The sequence below is a fragment of the Paramormyrops kingsleyae genome, chromosome 9 (genome assembly GCF_048594095.1).
Source record: "Paramormyrops kingsleyae isolate MSU_618 chromosome 9, PKINGS_0.4, whole genome shotgun sequence".
In the NCBI taxonomy this organism is placed as follows: domain Eukaryota; kingdom Metazoa; phylum Chordata; class Actinopteri; order Osteoglossiformes; family Mormyridae; genus Paramormyrops; species Paramormyrops kingsleyae.
Genome location: NC_132805.1, coordinates 22,196,528 through 22,220,979, shown reverse-complemented (window position 1 = coordinate 22,220,979; position 24,452 = coordinate 22,196,528). Strand labels below are relative to the sequence as shown.

Genomic DNA, 24,452 nt, shown 5'->3' with positions numbered 1-24,452 from the left:
TTTTGTTTAAACATTTTATTAAATATACACAATTAGTTGTAGAGCCTGAATGAAACAAAAATGTAATGAATTCAAAATGTACAAGCATTATGCATTAATGTAGAAAATATGCTACAAAAGTATATGTACACACTGAGTCCTAACATTAAGCATTTGTAACTGTTTAAGAACTTCTGTCTCTCAGACATTTTGCAGATGGCAAAAATATTTATTAAAAATGAATGTGACATTTTCTTTGTGTTTAGTATGACACACAGTGAGAACATCCTTATCAAAGTAAAAATCTTATTCTTTAATTTTTACTGAGGGGTGGAGGGTCATGAAATATATCACTTTGATGGACAGTTAAACTTTATTACTGCATATTAATGTAAAATTAACCAAACTACAAGCCTGATCAAGTAAATGAAGACTTTCCATGTCCTTTTATGTTCAGTATGGCACCTATAATATAATGCATTACCTGTGAGCTGTCCACAGGAGCCAATGTATATAGCTTGCATAACACTTTTTGGAAATCAGGTCAATTATGTTAATTCTGTGTATATCCACTTTGCAGAGTGTACTTGAAATTAGAATTCATTTAACCATCACCACCCCATTTGAAATAATTTTGTGTCAAGGGTGTAGAGACCCCTGCATTAACATATTGTGCTTTTTTGTAATATGATTTACAGTGCTCAGAGGGGCACTATATGGTTTGAATAGGCTGCACAAGACACAATTACTTAGTCTAGTCATGTGTTTTTTTCCAGCCACACTCCAAACTTGATACCAAACATCAGTTATGGTCCATGAAATGTCCATTAAAACACCTTGATTATGAAATGCACAGCATGGCTTTTGGCCTAAACTCAAACATTGCCAGCAAGTATACGAGCTTTGTTTGAAATATATAATAATAGCACACAGTTAAATATTTATCTGAAAGGCCCCAAAATATGTAGCATTTTTACCCACTGAAGAATGGGTTTTTTGAAAGAATCCCTGCAGTGAAAGCAGCCTAGGAGTCTGTTTCTGCCCTGGAGTGAACATATGAAACCAAACATCAATAGCTACATTTTCCATAGTCTCCTACATCAAGGACAGTAAAAATACATTGACCTGTATATTGACACCACATCATTTGATATCACCACCTAGAAAAGGAAGTGAGAGATACATCAGGGGTGGTGGAGAATGAACTCTGAGAACAGCTAGGATATGTACCTTCAGTAGTATGACCCCAAGTGGGAATGGCTTCCTGGGTGTCGGGGCATTGTGGAGGCAGGGTAGATGGGATTGGACACTGTGTTCCAGTATGTGGAGGAGGGGCTAAAAAAGTTCCCAGAGGAGACTGGCAGAGGAGAGGGGTGGGAGGTCATGAAGTTCATCTTAGGCTGGTGGCTGTGGTAGGGCTGCATGTATGCTGTTTCCGGCTGGTACTTGAGGACGCTGCCCTCATTAGCGTGGTTGTGGTGTGCCTGAGAAATGCCGTGGAAGTCAAACTTGTAAGCATATCGCTTGCCGTGCACCTTGGTCATGATGTTCTTGTCATAGTAGTAGCGCAAGGCACGGCTCAGCTTGTCATAGTTCATGTTGGGCTTGCTCTTGCGCTCACCCCAGCGCCGTGCCACCTCGTCTGGGTCTGTCATCTTGAACTCGCCATTAGAGCCTTCCCAGGTGATGATGTTTGCATTGTTGTTGTCTGACAAAAGCTCCAGAAGGAACTGCCATAGCTGGATTTGCCCAGAACCTTTTAGATAAAGTTGTGAAATGAACAGTCTAAACAGTATCTGACACACAATAATTAAACTTTAAACAGAAACTCATTGTATTATGGTTTGCACTGCTCTAAAGTTATACAAAAGATTTAAACAAATGTGACCGCTTTTGCTATATGCTTTGAGGAGAAAACAGAATATATTGTTTTTTATATTTGGTTATGAACCTACCCACAATCCTGTGTGTGCCAGTGTCAGACAGCTTGTGTGAATTATGTTTAACTTGATGGCTCTTGGAGTGGAGTGCTGGGGATTCTGTGATGAGACATGGGCAGATGGGTCATTTGGGTCCCAAGCTGTAGGCTCCATATTTTCAGGAGTGTAAACATAGGCTGAGACTGACAGTATAATGTACAGAAAACTGCATCTGTACTATTTAAGCATTTTGCCCTGTCACATCACGCCTTCTTATTTGTTTTGGCAAAGCAGACAGTAAAAGGTCACATTTGTCATTCTTTTAGTCAAGCACTGTTTTTTGTCACTTAATTTGTTGTACAGTCATGTGCCACATAATGACATTTTAGTCAATGATGGACCACATGTATAACTAGTCCTATAAGATTATACTGAAAAATTCCATTGTAGCCGTCATAACATCATAATGCAACACATTACTTATGTGTTTGTGATGATGCTGGTGTAAACAAATATATTGTGCTGCCAGTTATGTAAAAGTATATCACATGCAATTATGTACATTACGTAATGCTTGATAATGATAATAAACAACTATGTTACTGGTTTATGTATTTACTATGCTGTACTTTTTTTTGTTAGAGTGTACTTTTTCTACTTACAAAAAAGTTTACTGTAGCCTAGGTATGCTATACCATATAGGTTTGTGTAAACACACTCTATGATCACACAAAGACAAAATTGCCTAGCAGTGCATTTCTCAGAATGTATCCCTGTTGTTAAGCAACACATGACTGCAGTAGATTAAAAGTGAAGCATTAATTCCAATTGAAAAATGTTTATTTTGTGTTATTTATTTCAGTAGGAAGTCTAAGGGACATATTAGCTTTACATTATATGTAAAGTCAGTTCTTACCTGGGTTCGATAAACGACTGCTGATGGGCCCAAGTGCTTGGTAAGGATCTGATAAAGTACAACATTATAGAAGTTTTGCAGCTATACTGATCACATTACAGACCAATGTTCAGCTATTTTATACTCCAGTGGTCTGCTATATTACACTGCAATGGTCAGCTACGTTATACTCCAGTGGTTAGGTATATTATCTCCAGTGGTCAGTATTTTGGCAGTAAGTGCAGTATGGAGAAGCTTTGATCTGTACCTGTTACATGTCGAGGTGGGGCCTCTGTCACTCTGCTGCTGTGCTGGTGTTCTATTGGGGAACCTGGATAAGTATGGTCATATGCTAGTGATTCAGAAAATGTCAGCATTCTGTATATTCCAGTTTTTGCCTGTCATTCCTATTACTACATTATGAAGTCCTTATTGATTTTGATGTTTTTACATACCAAAGTTACAGCTCAAAATCCAACAATCAAACTTCTCAAGGTTGAAATTCTAAAATATTTTAAGTTTACCAAAAATGCATGTGCTACCTTTATGCCTGATCGATATAAATGGTTTAAACACTGGTAAAAAGGTGGCAGGCCTAACTAGCTCAGTGCACTAGATGTGTTTTTTGGAAAAGTTCTAAGAACATGGTGAGTTTTGGAAATTTTCTGAATGGTTGTCATTGAATTACATGAGGACTGAATGACTTTTGATTTCTAACACTGGCATTCAGATCGTTTGTCCACCCAATGGTTTGCCAACCACACCCAGTCGACAATTTTTACTGTCACCACCCTGGTCAACACCCCCCCCCCCCCCTCAGCCATCTGATTTATTCTGGCACCAATGTTACTGTATCATTGGTCATTGGTGGCCTCATCTCCAAAACAACAAAAAGTTCAGTGCGTTTTGGAAATTTGCTCTTAATTTTAAGCAGCTGCTGTTGCACCCTTGAACTATTTGCTGTTTTGTACCTTTCTGTACAGTGGATAAAGGTGTGGCTGACCAGCTGTTCCTCCTGCTGATTTCCTCAAAGTTGTTCTCTGTAGCAATTAAATGGAAAGCATGGAATGGCATTAACTGACATATACTAGCAATATAGACAGAAATACACAAAACCCAGCAAATCTGCAAGTACAAATAATGAATCTGTAGAAAAGAGGAATGACGATAATGGTATAGAAAGAGTGTAGTTGTACAGACTATGGAGCATGGACATGATGCAATAGTAAAAGAACTATGTGAACCTTTTGGAATTATCTAGTTTTCTGCATTAATTTTTTATTTAAGTTACAATAATGAACAAATACAATCTTTTACATTTTTACTGATAACACAAATTATTGGGTAACGCATTACGTTAACTGCAGCTTCATAATGCCTTTATAATGCATTCATAGAACATTAATTGGCAGCATGCAATCAGCCAAACATACTTTAACAGCTGTAATACAGATGCTCCCCAGATTACAATGGTCTGTGTTACGATATTTTGACCTTATGATGGGTATGATTATTCAATAAATTACAAGAGATATTCAATTCCTTATTCTAAAATAGGTTTTGTGTTCATGAATTTGCCCAACTGTGGGCCAATGTTGTCAGGGTTGGTGTCTGCCCATGCCTATCCGAAGTGTTTCGTGCCCATTTGGACAGCAGGTGTTGTAACCATGCAGTCATGGGCAGACATTTCCCAGCCTTACTTGTTTTTTTTTTTGTTTATTGGCTTTCATAATCAACTAAGTTTTTTTAGTGTTTATTAGTTCCTTGCTTCCCTGTTTTGGTTTATCCTACTTGTGTCTGGTTTGATTCTGTTCTGTTTGTGTTTGTGTTCCTAGTTTAACTCCTTCCTAGGGGGTATTTTCCGTACGTCGCTTAAATCATCCGAGATGAAATGCCTCATCTTGGATGAGTTAAGGTCGGTGAAACTCATCCAGGATAAGTCAGTTTTTCAAATGCAGCTGTGTAGTAGATTAGGCTAGCTGGATCCATTCATCTGACACGATTGTGCGCGCCTGTGCTGCTTGAAAAGCCCATATATATCGAGTCTACAAAACTTGATCAGCAAGTCTCCCATTGGTCAAAAAACAGGGCGCAATTTTTCATGCAATCCGAGCAGGACCTTTCTTTAGAGGGGTATGATGAATTCAAAGCACTAAAGGAAACACATCAAAAACGGCCCAAACCAGAATAAACGGCTGGCAAAAAGTGTCCAACAAATTAAATGTGTAAGCAGTTTTTAGTTATTGTATTATCACTTGAATGTAGTATTACGTTTCCAATATTTCATTATTATCTTATTGTCATTATTACAGATCAAATGCATAATCATGCAGGACATGGGAACAAGTTAAAGTGAAGTACAAAAATATACTTCAAACTGGTAAACACGACATTTCATTCATATATATATATATATATATATATATATATATATATTAGTGCTGTCAAATGATTAAAATTTTTAATCAGATTAATCACAGGGTTCCTGTGGATTAATTTTGATTAATCAATCATTCATTTTTAATGTATATTAATCACATTTAATTTTGCATGAGCAAACAGACTCAAGAAAAAAGGGAATATATATGCACTTAACATGTTTATTAAACATCTTGAACATGAGTCGGATGCATTCCATCTGCCACAGAAGTGCAATACCATGGACCCATATCAAAAAGAAAGATTTTTTGCTTAGCCGGACAACTTGTCGGATTTAAGGTACCTCAGTTTAAATGGTCTTTATCTTCGTTCGCTTACAATTAGCACAAACTACCGTAAATCGGACAAATAATCCAACTAATCATGAAGTCCAATTCTAGCCCGGTTAATTGCCATTGTTAGCAATATCAGTTGATAACACATTACGTGCGGTGCTTTACATATAAAACTCCATAGCAACACATCCACAGATAAGTTGGACGGTATAGCGTGTGCGACCGATTTAATGAGCCACAAATGAGAAGTAGTGCTTAAACAGTATAAGACTACAACTTTCCCTTCTGTTGATAAAGGGCGCAGCCATCTTGGATTCTGAACTCGGGAGTCGGGATCCACTGTGCTGCTCCGAGATATTTCTCGGATGTCCGAGAAACGGGAGCGCATGTAGTCACTTCCGGCTTCAAAACTCCCAAGAGCATCTGACATGACGTTATGCAAACTTACGCCATGGAGGCAGTACCAGAAATCACATGATCTCCACGCACAGCCTGGATTTGTCAGTGGGAGAGTGTTTAGCTTTGTCGAAAGAAAATAGTGGGTAGAACAAGCAACAACGGTAGCATTCGACCGGTGATTTTTTTTTCTTCTCCAAATTTAGCTTTAAATTGAATACTTAAGCTTAGACTGACTGTCTACTGAAAAAGAATTTTTTTTTATAAATTTATAACTACATTTATAAATAATTGTCTTTTGCGCACAAGTTATTATTTGGAAGGAACAGGTTAGCTGCGTATAGCTGTCATGTTAATGTAAGTGGTTTATTTCAGCACGCGGTACTATGTTTGCTAGACCTGGCAGTAGGGTACAATAAGATACAATAGCCTTGCAATTAATATTACTGGAAGGAGTAAATACAACGCTGCCGCGCACTACTTTGACATTAAGGCTGAGGTATAGTCCGTGTGAATAGGCACCAAGAACAATTAATACTTTTTTTCTTCATTATCGGTAGTCAATAATAAAACAGGTATACACAGGTACAATAAATAGCTGTCAGTAATGACAAGAAATGTTAGGCGAACAAATCAACAAACCGAGTAAAGTGGAAAACATAGTATATCTTGACGCGACCGAACCAAACATCAGAGGTGTAAAGAGTACCTGAAAACCATACTTGAGTAAGAGTACAGATACCTTACTGTATAAATTACTCCATTACAAGTTACAAGTCACCAATTCCAATAAGACTTGAGTAAAAGTCGTAAAGTATCCAATTTTAAAAGAACTTAAGTATTTTACTCGTACTGAATGTAGGCTCAAAGAACACCAAGAAATGTGGAAAACAAGGAACTATTTATTTATGAGGCTTTATTTCCTAATATAGACATTAAATTGAACACCTCAATGTTTCAAAATGGCAGAAGAAGAAAATAGAACAAAAAGTCAGTCTCAGTCAAACTCAAATGTTCAAAAAAAAGGTAAAACAATAAAAAAACTAATAAAAAAACAAATTCAGAGCTGACTTTAATGGTGTCTTAAGGGCAATTCTTAAGGGTATTTCAAGCAAAAATGGAGCACTCCTAGTAATAAAATAATGACTTGAATTACACCATGATAATTATCAATATCGTTTGATATGATCATGATAAAAATATTTTTGCTATATCGCACAGCCTTAATGGATGCTACCACAGTGGCTTTGCTAACTAGCTAATAACTAGTAACCCATAGGAAGCAAGCTGAACAGTCGTTTGAGCAGACAGTAATATCTGATGACGCACAAAGTCTTTAAGTGTCAAGTCTTGTTAACTACATGGAAGCTATATTATCAGCAAGAAGGTCTTTACCTAGTTACCATAGTTTTGGTAGTGAGTCGGCTAGATAGTCAGCTAACTGATGGAAACGTTTAACCAGCAGCAAAACAACCACAAACAACCATGCGGGTCCCACAGTAAAATCTTTGTGCAGTAATTGACAGTCAATAGTGTGTCTAGCAGAAACATTAACAAACAAAATAATAAATAATAGATAGCACTGTTATTACACTGGGATACTAAAGATTTTTAACTTAATGACATAACAGGTACTACAACGATTCCGTTCTGCGAGTTCGCTTTGGCTTCCGCTTTAAGACGTGTTGGACAAGGGCGTGGCTTTCGCGGTACGAATGGGCCGGGTTGGATGTGGGCGGGGTTGGATGTCCAACCCCGCCCTCCTGCAGGCTGCAGCCAGACATACTTGAAGAAATTAGCCGTGGTAGATAAAGATCCTGACTTGTCGCACGCAATCACAATGTAGCGAGTAACGGTAAGCGTCCGTTCAAATGTAGTGGAGTAAAGAGTACATATATTCAGTCACAAATGTAGTGGAGTAGAGAGTAAAAGTTGCTTATATTTTTGATACTCAGTACAAGTACAAAGTAGCCAAAAAAATACTTAAGTACAGTAACGAAGTCCATTTACTCAAGTACTTTACACCACTGCCAAACATGAGTGTCAACAATGTTAAAGATGCACAAAATACAGCCTGCGTGCAATAAATTGTGACCAAGTTATATAAGTTATGTAGTATTTTTGATTATTTGAATATGATTAGCAAATTACACTGATGTTTTGTTCGGTTGCGTTAAGACAGATTATGTTTGCAACTTTAATCGGTTTGCTGATTTGTTCACCTCACCGAGTTCAACTAACATTTTTTGATATTACTGATGTCATGCGATAAACGCGGAAGCAGGCGAAGGAAGCCGTGAATATGCACAAAAGGGATTTATTTTCTGGGGTAACACACATCAAGACACGTGAAGTTAATGACCGGACTGGGGAAACGAACGGAAACGCGGACTAATACACTGGACTAATGACAGCAATCAGAAACAGCCATAAAACACAGGGAATCCACATGAGGTTAACGAGGGGGGCGTGGCACAGGAGGATTGGCACGATCGGGGCGTGACAACTGACACCTATTGCATTTACTGTACCCGTTTATCATAGTGTATTATTATTATGATTATATATTGTCATGTCGCTTCACCTCTGTCGCGCCCATACACACGGACTGTATAATTCAGCCTTAATACCAAAGAATCAGTTTGCAGCATTAAAAAAATGTCATGTACAGTCAGCATTCATTGTTGACTGTAAATGAATGGCTCTCCAGTTCGATTTGTTTAGACGCTGAGACATAGTTTTGGTAGACATAGTTTTCATATTACTCTCGGCCTCAAACACAGAGTAAATTATCATATGTGCACAGAATAACTTGTGCGCACACGATTTAAAACCCTATGGGAATTCGGGGGTCCGTATTAAAGTAAGAATTTCACACGTTCCGAAATAATAAAATTAACATATGCTATTAACGTCCCTTCTTGTAGAATTAAAATACATTATTAACGTCCGTTTCCAATGTTAAATATAATGTAAATCGATCACCAAAATAATAAGTGTATACTTTAAAAGACTAGATTTCTGTTCGTTCGAGTTAAAGTCTGGGTTGTGTGTGAGGGTTATGTGATATCTGGTACCACCTCCATGGCATGTTTGCATAACGTCATGTCCGGATTCGTTAGTGGAGATCACGTGCTTCCGTTCCTCTAGTGGAGATCCTCCTGGTGGAGATCCTCCTGGTGGAGATCTGCAGCCAGACCCTTCTCCAAAACTCCGGAATTCGACTCGGAATACAAGTTCCGAGGGGAAATGGAACGCACCAAAACTGCCCCAAATGGGTTGACAGAGACATTTCAGTGATTTTGAATCATTCTGCGCTGCAGATGGGTTAATTGCGTTAAAAATTTTAATCAGATTAATCATGATAATGGATTAATCTGCGGTAACCCGTTAATTTTGACAGCCCTAATATATATTGGGGGTGTGTGTGTGTGTGTGTGTGTGTGTGTGTGTGTGTGTGTGTGTGTGTGTGTGTGTGTGTGTGTGTGTGTGTGTGTGTGTGTGTGTGTGTGTGTGTGTGTGTGTGTGTGTGTGTGTCTCTCAGTGGGCTAAGCCTGTGTGCCTATAATCACAAGGTCACCAGTTCAAACCCAGGCTCAGGACATCTGTGGTTCCTTTAGCAAGTCCCTTAACCCCAGCAGGTGGCTGCCCTTCACAGACAGCTTGTTCTATGAAGAGCAAGTTGAGGGAGGGGTAAAAAAGAATTTTCCCACATGGACAATAAAGGATCAATCGTTATATATATATATGTGTGTGCGTGTGTTTCTTAATTTTATGTATATGAAATCTTCCGTAAAACATTCCGTTTGAAGCTAAGAAGAAAAAGGCATAGAACTGTAACTTTAATTGTGTATACATTACCTGCAAAGGCATAAAATGCCTCTTTAATTGCCTGCACTCGCAGGTGTCTGGGAAAAACAATGACAACCTGAACGAAATATTTCAGGCCCAAACAGATTTTCCTCATTGCCTGGCAAACTGTACTCTTTGATATATTTTCCGCATCGCCTACAGTATACAAAAAAGTGCTGCTTGCAAAATATCTCAAGGTAATGAACATTGTCTGTGTGGCTGTGAGAGCCCGACTTTGCCTAGTTGGACTTCTACTATACGGAGCTAATAAATCTAAGATATAATATTCCATCTCCGTTCACTGTATTTAAGTGCCAGCCTTTGTCCTGCTGTTCAGTAAGTCAATTTATTAGGCACCTGTGCTCTACTATGTTACTGCGTGTAGTTGCTTTGATTTGTCTTTCTAGTTCTGTTTTCTGTGTTGCCTTGTTTGTCCTAGTTTGTTTATTTATAGCTTCTTTAGTTATTTTTTCTATTGAGCTCTGACCCCCTGTGGTCCCTTTATTTTGTGGTTTCCCAGTGTGCCCTGTTTTTGTTTAATAACCCCCTTCTCTGTTTCAGAGCCACCAGTGGATCATCATCTTTATTTCCTGCTTTCACTATGCCCTGCTGTGACATGTAAGTGTTCTAAGCATGTTTTAGGTAGGCTAGGCTGGGCTATGATGTTTGTTAGGTTAGATGTACTGCGTTTTCTCCTTATGATAGGTTTGCCAGAATGTAACCCCATCATAATCCGGGGAGAGAATGTGATGCAGAAAACTAGGTAATTCCACAGGGTTCACCTAGTTATTCCTTATCACTGTAATTACAGGAGTGATTATTCAATGTAGAGCTCAAAGATGCATTTAAAATCAATCTCCACAGTTGTCCTTGTATGCTAATGTGTCAGCCAAATTCCATATTTCTGTTTGTGGTATGGTTGATGTCATTGCAAATGACTCTGAACAGACTGTTTTATGTTTGCTGCATGCTTTACATGTACAGTTGCCATTTTGAGATGACATGACTACCACAACCTTATGTTCTTTAATATACTTTTAAATCTTAATTTAAAAAAAATATATTTTCCCTATATCTCACTGACAATGAAAGGTTGCACACTCCTGTGGAAAGAAATGGGCCAAAGCTTAATGTTGTGCAATTTGGGTTTGGCAAATTTTTTTGCCCTGGAGTGTTTAGTTGTGCAACAGTGAAGTTCAAGTTTGGTGTTTATTACCTGCTTTGACCTGTAGGCGGGGCTGCTGCTGTGTGTTGGTTGGTGTTGTGGTACAGGAGAAGGTGGGGCTACCTAGAATGAGACAGAAAGGATTCTTGAAACATATAGTTAGGTAGGCTTTCGAGAAACCACTCTTAAAAGCAATGCCAATTTCAAGAAACTATTGCTCATCCTGACTGTTAAACGCTGCTGTGTAGGGAGGTGACAGATGTATTCATCAGATTGACCAAAGCTAGTAACAGCAAAATATACCTCTGTCATAAATACTTAAATACAGAAACAGTTTCTGTAAGAGTTTAGTTCAAGAAAAGTACTTCGCTAAAATAAAAGTGTGGATTGCATCTCGTATTTTGCTGTAGAATTTACATATAAATGCGTCAGTCCATGTACATATCGTACATTGTACATTTTAGTGTTGGTTAGGATGACCTGATATTCCATGTCAGGGACAGTTTTAGCTACTTCAGATTTTGCAAACCGCTTTAAAACTGACTCCTGTTCTTAGCTAAAGAGTTCAGTGGAGCATGGAAGTACCACCCCCAAGTACTGCTCCCTGGGTGCTGAATTAGCTGTCCCCTGCTATATCACATATGGGTTAAATGCAGAGAACATTTCATTGTGGAGTGTTAACAATGACAATTAATCACTAAATTCTTTGAATGAAAGACTCATCCAGCTGTTTCACACTAATATTAGTGACACATGCATGATTATAGGAGACTGACCAATCAGCACATAGCAAGATCTCTGTGCTTAAATTAAATCCAGAGCCTTTTAATTGAAATGGTAATTTACACACCCTGTTCTAGCAGAAAGTGTCCTCACTGACATGGATTATCTGGTCACCCTAGTGTTAGTGTTGTGCAAATATGGCTTCTTACTCTCACGGAGGTAGTTGAGGTGTGAGAGGAGGATGTCGGTGTTAAACTCTGAGGTGAGGTGCATCAGGTCGTCTTTGGTCATTTTGCAGAGAGCCTTTCCATCCACTGAGTGGAAGAGAGACACATCGACGTCCACTAGGCAGTACTCTTTAATTGCCCACTCCAGCCACTGCCTCACGTGGTCCTGCATCCACACCTCAGGGTCTGAAAATGGGGGAGGGGGGAGACACCATGAGGCATACAGCCTAAGGCATGAGAATGTCTTCCAAGAAACCAAATGATGTTTGGGTGGTACAACAAAATGAAAAATGTACAGCCCTTGCATATTGGTCGGACGCTGCATTGAGACTGATATTTCAACCCCTGTATTAGCTTAGTCATATCATCTTGTTTTGTTTGCCTCATCTGCTGGCCCCTGGAGGATGGGCTCCCCCTTTGGGTCTGGTTCCTCCCAAGGTTTCTTCCTCTTAGGGAGTTTTTCCTTGCCACCGTTGCCTTTGGCTTACTCAATGGGGGGTCCTTACGTGACAGAAATGTAAAGCGCATTGAGACAATGTACTATTGTGATAATGCGCTATATAAATAAAATTGAATTGAATTGAATTGAATATTAGATAAGGATATACTTTGATTAATATCATATATTCAGATTATTCTATTAATGTGGTAAAACCAGAAAAATGGAAGTCCACCAACACCACTATTGTGTCTTTTACCAATACATAATTTTACTGTAAGTATAATACAGCGAATTGTTTACTGCATATTGTGTGCAATGACAAACATTAAGCATCCAAAAAGATATAGTGTAAAATGTCACCTAGCAACTGTTTGTAATGAGTTTAAAGGCAATCCATAAATTTGCAATTAAAACCTGAGACTTTTATAAAAGCATGATGGTGTCACAGTGGTGCATTGGGTAGCACTGTGACCTCACACCTCCAGGGTTAGGGCTTTGAATTTATAGTTGATGTTACCCTCATGCTGCATGCGTGGCATCGCTTGCACTTAGTATGTGATTGTGTATGTATTTAATGTTGCTCAATGGCTAGCTATTTTTAAAAAGATTAAGAGAAGATTTTTTTCTTAAATGTCACACATTACTGAATTGTCTGATGTGTATTAAATAGATTTGCTCATTAAGCTGGTAAAACTGTCCAAAGTAGAAAAATGTTACCACAGCAATTGTTTGGTGTAGCTGGGGTGTTGGCTTCTGCATTTTCATTGTTCTTGTTTAGCATACAACAGTGACATAATATCCTTGTATTATGTTGACAAAAATAGTTTTTATGGTCGACTCTTAGGAATAACACTTCCCTGTAACTCCACATTGTAATGCCCTAAAATCTGTTCTATAACGGCTGCATATGAAACCATATGCCTCACAATATTCGAGGATATTGTCTATTTTGGCAAATGAGAAAGTGAAAGCTTTACTTACATGCTGCCAGTTCATCATCTAAAATCTATAAATTTGTGCTGCGGTTGGGTCATGTTGGGTCATGTTGCTCAAGGCAAGCCTGGACCCTTGATAGTGTGCCAGTGAACTGTCACCTTGGGGATATGAGGACCTTTTGCCCAACAAAAGGCTCCTGGAATGCCAGTTAAATGGCTTGACCATGTGCTCAGACCCCAAACTTCACTCTCACCTGTTTATATGCATGTGTCAAAAGGAGAGGATGATGGGATATGCGTAAACTAAAGAATTCTTGTGTACCTTTAGTCATACTTGGACAAATGACAAAGTACCAATTCACTTCATTTAAAAAAATCATCATTTTGTAATGTCAGAGTAGCTGATTAGAAACATTTGTAATTGAATGATTCAAATCTTAAGCTAATATCATTTCAACATGTTATTTTTCAAATATGGGTTAATGGAGGAATGTCTGTAAGGCTGACGTTTCTCTATTGCTCATATATAAATAAAATAGCGCTTATTATGCTTGTTTAACATTATCTGCTTTGTATTTAAGTAAGAGACTAGCAATTATTTACTTGGCAGATATTTTTGTCAAAAGCAATATATTATTAAGAATACAGGGTCTGCCAGTCCATAGAGTGATTGGGGTTAAGGGCCTTGCTCAAGGGTCTAATGGTCACATCACTCTGCCGACCACAGGATTTGAAATGGAGAGCCACATATACAGGCTATTTTCTAAACAAACTTGGTAAAAATTCATTGTATTTATGGTGTTACATGGGATGTTTGTTAGAAATGTTTTTTAGTCAGACAATTCAACTATAAAAGTGTATCCATTATTCTCATGAGTTTAGCATAAGTCAGCATAGGCTAGTGATACAACTCTTCAGAACAAGAGATACAATGGCAATCAAAATTGGAGAACAAGGGTTGTTTTTGTAATGTACAAAGTTTCAAATTCAAAGTTATTCTATCATGAATAGAAGAGATGTGTATTAATCATGTCATCAGTGAAAAGTATGCCACATCACTGAATAAATTGCTTAAGCAAATTTGAAGGCATGCAATCAAAATTAGAGTGGTTTGTTTATTGTAATAGAAGAAGCCTACAAATTAATTTTGTCAACTTTTGATGATTGCAACTTTTGGAAATTAATAGGAAGCATAGAGGCCCTTGCTTTCAATGATTGGCACATCGGCACTTACAAGACATAACCAATTTCTCACACTGCTCTGATTTTGTTCCACTCTTCTTCCAGTTTCTTCCACAATTTGGTAACTGTAGTAGGTTTGTTCGCCATAAATTTTGTCACTAATTACCTTCCAAATATTTTTGACAGGGTTCAGATGAGGACTCTGGGCTAACCATATCATCTTCTTAATGTTCTCAGCTTTGAGGAATTGCCTCACCCATTTTGCAGTAAGGTAAGGGGCATTATCTTGTGCAAAAATGACTGGCTGACTTGGTAATGCTTGTAAGGAATCAACCACATGTTGATGATGGAGATTCTGATACTAATTAGCATTCACCTTACCATGTAGCCATATGCGAGGCCTGACTCCAGTGGCAGAGAACATACCTCACACCATGACACTTAGCCCTCCCAACTTTTCTGACTTTCGCACACTTTTAGTGGAGTCTTTCCTGAAATCAATGCCACAAATAATGTGCCAACTAAATTAAACTTGTTTTCATCACTGAAATTAACTTTGGACCAGTTCTCCTCTTCTCTTCCAGTGGCTAAGAGGGTCATCCCATTAGCCTTCTTCTGAATAACCTGTCGTCAAAGGGTTTCAGGCACCTTGGAGAGGTCCACCATCATGCAAAATGCTTACAAGTGTTGCCAAATAGATTTTGGTTGCCAGATATTTCAAGATATTTCAGATTAAATAAAAAAAAACTGAAGTATAACAAATCATTTTAATCACATACCTTCTTCAGATTTCTTGTTGAAACCATTTATTTTGTGCCATAGCTTTCACTGATGAAATATGATTAAAATACATCTCTTCATGTTAGAATAACTTAATTCGGATAAGTGGTGACTTTGTATATTATAAAAACATCTCTTGTTCTCTAATTTTGATCACCACCATATATAATTATGATCTTTTCAACATTGGTATTTTAACCGCTATAATCCATTTATACCTGGGGGAAACACTGTGGAAAAATGTAAACATCTACTCTAAGACTAGTTTTAAATAATTGAATTGAAATTAATTGTGACTTCTACATCACAAAATGTACTTTCTAGTAAAATGTTATAACTGACAAAAGAAATGATCTAAAATGAAAGTACAGGTGATACACCAAAGTACGGTAGCCAGTTCTCACTCTATGGCTCAGTGTTCCTCATTGTTACAGCAGGAGTTGAGTAACCACAAAGTCCAGATCTTACATTCATAAATGCATGGAATGAAAGCATATGTCATGATCTGCTGGTGATGCACAGCAATGTGTTTCATATGAGTCATTTTTGCCAAGCATGCTATCCTATGTTAGACAGTGTTGGTAACTCGTTACTATAATTCCACTACTTTTGTAAGTAACCAGTAATATAACTAACTACCTTTTCAAATTAAAAAAATGCAATTAAAAGTACTGAAATTTTAAATGGTTCCATTACTATTGGATTGCTTGAAAATATTCACGGACAAGTACAGCCTATTCCCTTAATTTCCTGTTTATAGTCTAATGTCGTCTGACCTTATGGTTGCTGTAATGAGTGGGTGATATTAGGGACAGTGATAGATAAAATTTGACAGTTGCGTTGTCTCACACTGTTACAGGAGCAACACTAAAATAATAGAACTACCCAGACACGGATGCATAGGCATGATGTCTCAATGATGCTTTAAGTCCATTGGCAAAGCATCTCTGAGGTCATTTGTTCACTGGCAATATCGCTGAGACATTGCTACCAAATACTGATTTGACATTCCCCTGATGCCTGCACAATGTATTTCAACAAGACAATGATCTTGGTATTACTATGTCACCTTTAGCCTCCCGTTATTTTTCCCAATCAAGTTGTATAACCCACAATACAAACAATTTGACTGATTAAAACATGTTTATTTTAAATATTGCCATGACAGAACAAATAACAATAGACACTTGTACTGAACTGATTAAAACAAGTATCGAAAAAGCAGATGAGCTATTTCAGCTTGTCAGGCACATGTTGAAATGCAAGTCTAAACATATTAATTAATTTGGACTAGATATCTTGTATTTTGATACTAAATTTGTTGTGGTTGTTAGTACATGTTCTGTTGTACTATAGCATATATTGTGCTGAAATACACTTTAACATCCATCCATCTGTCCATTGTCCAACCTGCTTATGCTACTGGGTTGTGGGGGTCTGGAGCCTATCCTGGAAGCAATGGGCATGAGGCAGGGAACAACCCTGGATGGGGGGGGCAGCCCATTGCAAGGCACACTCACACACCATTCACTCACAAATGCACACCTAAGGACAATTTAACAACTCCAATTAACCTCAGCATGTCTTTGGACTGTGAGGAGAAACTGGGCTACCTGGAAGAAACCCCATGATGACATGGGGAGAACATGCAAACTCCACACACATGTGACCCAAGTGGAGACTTGAACCCAGGTCCCAGAGGTGTGAGGCAACAGTGCTAACCACTGCACCACCATGCCGCCCCTCACTTTAACATATTTAATAATTTAAATATTGTTAAGACAAATTGGATTGAAATAATTCAATGACATTCCCATCTTAAAGCAACGTCACGGCAATGTTTGTGTGCTGTCTGGGTATGTATGCATTAACAAGAGAATAGAAGTAATGCAAAAATTACTTTTCCTAGTAACTACTTTTTTTCTATGTAGTAATTGGTAAAGTAATTGAATCACTTTTCAATTAAATAACTGGCAACTGTAACTAATTACTAATTTTCAGTATCTTGCATAACACTGGTGTTGGCCACATAACCTTATACTCAAATGCTCAAATAAACAAATCTTGCAGAAAAAAAAGCTATAGTATTTTTCACATTTTCATGTAATCCTTGGAGGGTGCCTCTAAGTTCTTAAAATATTCATTATATTTGTTTCTATCGCAAAATAACTATTAATAGCACAATTAAGAACAAAATGTTAGTTTCCTAATATAACAGACAATGCTGTGGTTCAAAACTGCAGTTAAACTTTCTACTTCAACACACTCATGTAATTGTGGTTTTTAAACACTAAAGTCTGCTTTGGCACATTTACTTATTTAACTATCAATATGCAAGGTGTGCAGAACCACTCTTCCATTTATTTTGTAACACCTTTTTACACGTACTTTGCAGTTGCATGACATACCTGCAGGCACAATGACTCTCTTTTCATCAGTGGTGCTGTTATGAGCAGCGGTTGTCTGGGGACTGGTGCGGGTGTCAGAAAATGAGGCCTGGTAGGCCAGCTGTCCGGCCTCACTGCCGCTTATGTGCCGGGATCGTTTGGTAAGGCTGCAGTCTACAGGGGACTCTCTGCTATAGAATTGGAAGAAACACACAGGGAAAAAATGAATCTGTAATTCGTCAAGCAGATAAAACCCAATGCAATTAATATATTTAGTTGCATGCATTGTTAAATATAAAAGTATTAGACATATTTAAAGCATTTTATATTTATATTCTTATAAAACTTAAGACAAACAGGTATGAAAAATGGATGGATGTATGGATGGGTATTTATCTAACATACCTGGAGCCATTCATGTGCTCTGCTTCAGTCTTGGCAGGGTTCCACTCTGGCTCTGTGGGCTCAGGGCTCTCCTTAGAGGTCTGACTAAACTCCCTGGAAGACGTCATCTCCTCTTTCATGTGCATTGCTGGGGGCCCGTAGGATGATTCAAAAATGGACTGGTCCTCACTTACCACAGAAAGAGCTTCCTGTGGACATGCACACAAAAATGGGCTAAGTGTTACAGGTAGACATGGACAGTGGTGATGCATAAAGTAAGGGATGAACTTTTCTGGGTAGGCAGACATATGTCTGCATTCACTTAGCATTCACTTTGTACTTAGCATGCCCGCTAGAGCTCCATTGTGTACAACATGGGTTCTCACAGTGATCTTTGTCTTTTGAAAACTTAGAGCTGGAAAAAACTCAAAACAAACTCTATTAAAAAAAAAAAACCTGCCCAAAATACAGGCAAAACTCTGGAGGAGATTGCAATGAAGGTAAGAACCAGTGGACTTAAATCAAGATTGTAGAAACCGTTCCTTTGCAACTTCCTGTCTTTAAAATTGCTAGCTGTTATCTGTGTGAGGGTTAGGGTAGAGGGAAGGAGTAGCACACTTATGTGTAATGTGCTGTGAAGGGTGCTGGAGTGTCTGATATTGTCTTTAATGCCTGTATGTCACAAGTGGACATTCTACAGTCCTACAGGAAATCTCCAGCTCTTTGTGCACAGTAACCTTTTGGAATAGGGCAGGGGTTGGGAAATGTGGGTCATATAATATTGGAAAACAAAATTGTACTGAATAGGTCATAGGTTGGTTGTGGGGGCTGTTTTATGTGATTTGAAAGGAAACAGCCTTTATTAAAGTCTGTGCTGTGTTACTTCATTGTTTTAATTATTTTCAAGTCATTGTTATTTAAGCATATGTGGAGCTAACTTGCTAAATGGACACAACCCTAAGACCTTGGCTTGATGCACAATATATGCTATAATTCAACAGAATGTGTATTACAACCACAACAAGGTCAGCATCAAAATACAAGACATTCAATCCAAATTAATTAATATATTTAGACTTGCATTTTAGCATGTGCCTGTCAAGCTAAAATAGCTCATTTGCTGATTTGCCCTTTTCCTCGCCTATTGGAGAAGTGAAACAACCAAGAAAATGGCAACACAATGACTTCAATCTGGTACGATTATCAGAGGTGAAACTGCAGTGGGTGCTATAAATGCTCAGTGCAATGTAGCAGCTCTGTTCTTTCCTTACCCAAATTAATATATATGTTTTTTTTTTTTACTTCACAAATTGAGCTCACTTTGAAGTCCGAGGGAAAAATTGTTTCATATGACAAACGATACATTCTGTTGCAAGAAGCATGAATAGTTCTTGGGCTGGAGATGCACTAGCAGTCACATCTTTGCACATGTGCACACCTAACCACAGCCACAGATAAACACACACAAACCGACACAAACACACAAACTCTCGGCCCCTCTTTTCTCGCTGTCTCTAAAACTGAAATACACATGCAGAATTGAAGCCTGGCCACCACTACCACAACAGACTTCCTGTTCATTGAGTTTCACATCAGTCCCAGTTATCCGACAATGACAACTGTATGCTCAGTTGGCACATATTCTGCAAATGAGATGAGATTTTTATAGTAGCTTGAACAAAACCAGGATTAAACATCCAAAGTTTTCATGAAATTGATTTTTTTTTCTTGGAAGAATGGTTGTTACCATGAAACAACACAGCATTCATATAAGCGTTTTAAAAACTAAATATGAGACTGTAGATTACAAAATCTTATCAAATGTAGGTATTTTCCTAAAAGTCATTTAATTTTTATACAATTATAACTAAGATTCAACATAACTAAGCTTCAACTAAGATTTTTAAAATATACCTTATATTTTTAAATAGTCACCAATGATAGTACTAAATTTCAGCATGGGAGGCTGACCTAATCTCCCTATTAATAATTTAGGGCAAATCTCTATGCAATAAAGTCTATTCATTCTTCCATCCATTTTTTGTACCTACCTAACAAATGGACTGAAACACAATAATAGCAATTACTTCCTTATGAAATAATTTAGTATGGTTTTTGTATACATAGTAGAATCAGTAATTAAGTACAAGCATACATATTGGTGAGAACATGATGTATTTATGCATATAATTAGTATTGTAGTTTAATTACTGGGTTTGCAGAATTTGAAGGTTACTTCTGAACTTGGGGATCAGGTTCTCCCTAAAGTGCAGATAGTGTATGTGTGCACCCTGCCTGCAGACCTGCACTGTGTAAAACATGTTCCCCAATCTTGTGTCCTATGCTGCCAGAATAGACTCCAGCACCCCACCCCGATACTGAGCATGCAGTTTTCAAAATTAGATTTTTTATGGACTTTTGGGCAGCTCCTTAAAATCACTCATCATGCAAATATCCCTCGGATAAAGCACTTAATGTTTATGAAGCTCTTGTACAGCAAGGCCATGTTGCTAAATTTGCAACAGAAAAATTAACTTCTTATGTAAGAAAATATGTATGACCTGAGCCAAAATGATATGTGATACATTCATCTCAGTTTATTTACTGTTCACTAAGAGCATCAGTATCCTTTAGAGAATTTAATACAGACAGTGGCAGGTTTATGTCCATGTGTTAACCAGCATGATTCTACCTGTAGCTATTATGAATCAAACAAAATATATATATACAGCTTCTGCCATTAAAACAAATTATTTGCCCTTTTTGGTGTAGGTAGTTATATAACCCACTATCTTGGTGGAGCTCAAGTCTATGCCAGGGCATTTACATATGTTCATTATATAAAACCACTGTTAGTGTGATACTGATGTACAAGCTTATTTTAAAGGTTTCAGTGTTCATTGGTTTTTGGTGGGGCATTTCTGTTTTTCTAAGTTGATGTCATTTTGGTTGTTTACACTATTTTTCGTTCACTTAGCATTCATGCAGTATGCTGATGAGGTCACCCTCGAGAATATTGCTTTTCCCTTTAGTTGCAAGTTCTTTCATTATGCTCCAGAAAAAATAATTTGGATATTTAATTTTAATCATACCGGCAATATTTAGCTTAAACAGGGGCGTTTCACGCTATTGAAAGTTTATCTGGGGCTAGACTTTTTTAGGAAGGAAGATAACCGGCATCGGGGCTAAAATACTCGGGGCTACGCTTAAAATATTCGGTGCCATAGCCCTGAATGATCGGACCTAACGACGCCCATGAGCTTAATCATTAGACCTATGGCTTTTGGCTGTTAGTCTCCCTAGTGGATAAAGAAATGTTAGCATTAAGAAAGCAGAAGTAAATTAAAAGGTCGAACTGATTCTGCAAAGGGATGAGCAGCTGCACCCTAAACTGCAAAAACATGATGTGGTTTTCACAATTTTTTTTCATGCATGCAGCAAGCAGCGGTGGTGAAAAAAGCGCGGGTTGCTCCTTAGAGACAAAAAAACAAACAAATTTTTGCAAAGAATGACGGCGTTAATACGTTTTTTGCTCTTTATTTACATATGATGTCCGTATATATGGTTGTGTACGTAGGCTATGTGTTTGTCTTATTTCTTAATTTTATTTTTTCTTTCCCTTTTATTTGAAAGGGGAGGAAATGTGTGCGGAAAGTCTGAGGTTTAGAAACAGGAAGCCTGTTGAGTTAAGATAACGACACCTGACAAGCACTATAAAGTACAAATTATTCTTTAAATAACTCTGCCTGCCCCTGAACATAGTGGGGTGGTAGTCGTACCTACATATTGTAGTTAAAAAAACACGTATTACTTATTTTCTGAACAGACACTCGAAAAACATGCAAAGGTTTAATTTCCTTAGTTAAATTAAAATCTATAAACATTAACTATTGAATATTTGGTTTGGCATGAAGTACGGACGTGCGCTGTTCAATATAATTATACATATTTAAGAATACTATGGGCCAGACCGAACCTTTGTACGCAGCGCGTAGTCAGGTAGCGGGTCGCAATTTAAGCAGTGCTGGATGTGACAGCAAAAACACGTGACAGTTATTTGCAAGTAAATACAACACTGCCATGAATTAATCTAGATGCTTTGGTCAGCGACATTTACGCCTACCCGTCAGAATTTAAATAGATAATATGTTTACAAAACAAAACAATAATTAACTAGCGTTTAAACAGACTTGTTCCTTTATTCGATAAGTAACGAAACTTTTTGGTCATGTAGTCCTAATTACAATGTGACGCGCTCGTTTAATTTCTGAAAACTTAGTTTATGCATTAATGTCTTTCATAACAGGGTTGAATATGCTTAGAAACACAACACGAAAACGTTATACATTATATAATACATAGTTTTATGAAGTTCTTGGTAATACAGCCACACTAATTCTAACATGTAACTTACTAAATGCAGTACAGTAACATTTTACCGTTTCCAAAAAATAGTAGCCTACGTCAGATAAAGGTCTAAAAGGATTTTTTAAAGCACGACATCCAGTTAAAGTTTATGATTCGAAATGTAATATTTCTCCATATATAAATTTCGAAATAGTTACATCTATTTGAAGTACAGTGTAGGCCTATGTGAACTATTAAGTACAATAATTACATTTAATCATACACCTATTTTAATGGTGATAAACAGTTAGTGCCAACTTTCCTTAAACCAGTCGTAATATGTTCAAAAGAAATTTTATTAGGGATAAAATACAATATTATATACAGCGCACAACGAAGAGAGAAGTTGTAAGAATTCTTTAATTATGACCCCACCCTGCACGCATCTCCGCAGTTTTTTTCCCTTTACCCAGTTGTTTTGCACATATTAGTATTGCCACACCTGTATAAACAAGTAGCCTGCCGATACATACACGCACGCGCGCGCGCACTCAGATATCTTTTTATATATAGCTACACTTGTAGAGCAACAGGGCTTAGCTAGGTTTCAAAAACAGGAAATCGCCATCGTGGTATTACTAAGCTTATAACGTTTGCGGCGCTCAGAAATATTTTATTGGTATTATTAAAAGCCTTTTACATACTTTGGCTATATTTCGTCATACTTTTGATAGTTGGGTGATTTGCCTTATTAAGCATTTTTCATAATGTCATACAGACGTTTATTTCGTGAATTTTGTTTAACGACATAATCACGAGTTACATTAATGTTTCGATACAACTAAACTAATTCATTTTAGTTCAAAATTTTATAACAGAAAGTTGTCTGAAGTAACGTCGGTGAAGATTAGTAAGTTTGTTAAAGCTAATGAGTTAAATTCAACCTATTAAATTACGTGATAAACAACGTCAAAAAAAGTTGATCGTTCGTGATATTAATGCGTTGAAATAATTTAATTTAGGAGCATTTTCATATAAATTTGCTTTTTTCCTTTTAGTCATTTTTTTACTCATCTTTACTCACGATCAACTTAAAGCAAGCAAATATAAAGAAGCGTTTACTGTGTAGATGTGTAAATGTATGTGCAGTTTTTAGTTTTTTTAAATAAAAAAAAAAACAAGAAATCTGCGTACTTAACTGACAAAGTTCTAAACAAGGATAATACAATGCAATCTATGTTGTGTCTACGAACTGAATTTATCCAAGAACTATAATGAATGGTAATTCTATTGTTTCATTATCTTGGACACAAAACATAAAACTCATTTCAGCAACACATTAGCATTTTCTGTTCAGAATAAAATATAAGGAAAATCAAGACACATGTACCCGTCATATCGCAGAATAAGATCCTCCAGTCTTTTGGAATTAATCTCCTTAGCACAAGTTGTGTTGCGCGGGAGCCACCTGCTTCGGGTGCGCCCTTGAGTTTCACAAAGCGACAGCTTAATGATAAGTAATATCATTTCGTTCTTTATAAAATTGCTATTCTCGACGCGTTGCAGACTTAATAACTACAGTTTAAAACTAGTCTGTCAAATTAATTCACTAATTCCAATTGATCCCGAAAAGTAACTTGAGTAAAACGAACGTGAACAAGAAATTCAAGGATCCCATTCTAAAGACGTTCTGGACACCATTTAGTTTTTATCTGAGTCTAAAAGATGTAGTGGTTTCTTGTGTTATTAAAGAGCCGACATACAACCACGAACGGGAAGGAAGAGGAAATTTTGTACAAGAAGGAAAGAGTGGGGACCTCGCATCACCGCCTCGTCTCTCTCACTCTGCAGACAGATCTGCTAACCGACTCAGTGGGTGGATATGCATTTCTACTCATTTTCAGAAGCGACATTAAAAAGCAACACAGCCACATCGACCGCCTACCTTAATCGTACAGTCCATTGCAGCAGGCACTCAGTTTGTGTAGTTCATGTATCAGGTTTAATTGGTCCTTTATACCTAATTGGCTTTGATGCCCAGTGTGAACCACATCGACTTCTCTGCACAGGCGCATTTAAGCTTCGGCGCAAACCATTGCAGCAACAATTCTAGCTAAGACCATAA

The 24,452-nt window shown here is 37.5% G+C and overlaps 1 protein-coding gene and 1 long non-coding RNA gene across 4 annotated transcripts; one reads left to right on the top strand and one right to left on the bottom strand.

The window, feature by feature from the left end:
* Window positions 1-24,452, bottom strand: fli1rs (Fli-1 proto-oncogene, ETS transcription factor-related sequence). 3 transcript variants are annotated; one of them, XM_023837161.2, is made up of 10 exons: window positions 24,273-24,452; window positions 18,002-18,189; window positions 17,618-17,787; window positions 11,853-12,056; window positions 10,972-11,043; window positions 3,765-3,833; window positions 3,062-3,124; window positions 2,815-2,862; window positions 1,935-2,018; window positions 1-1,735 (listed from the first exon to the last, which is right to left on the bottom strand). In XM_023837161.2, the coding sequence occupies exons 1-10, from the start codon at window positions 24,288-24,290 to the stop codon at window positions 1,212-1,214; spliced, it is 1,440 nt and encodes a 479-aa protein (XP_023692929.1). In that variant the 5' UTR covers window positions 24,291-24,452; the 3' UTR covers window positions 1-1,211. The 3 variants fall into 3 exon arrangements, with proteins under 3 accessions (XP_023692929.1, XP_023692930.1, XP_023692931.1); XM_023837162.2 differs by lacking the exon at window positions 24,273-24,452 and adding an exon at window positions 23,718-24,112; XM_023837163.2 differs by lacking the exon at window positions 1,935-2,018.
* On the top strand, window positions 10,301-15,121 carry LOC111856872 (uncharacterized). Its single transcript, XR_002841248.2, has 3 exons — window positions 10,301-10,373; window positions 14,616-14,700; window positions 15,014-15,121. It is a non-coding gene; the product is annotated as an uncharacterized lncRNA (long non-coding RNA).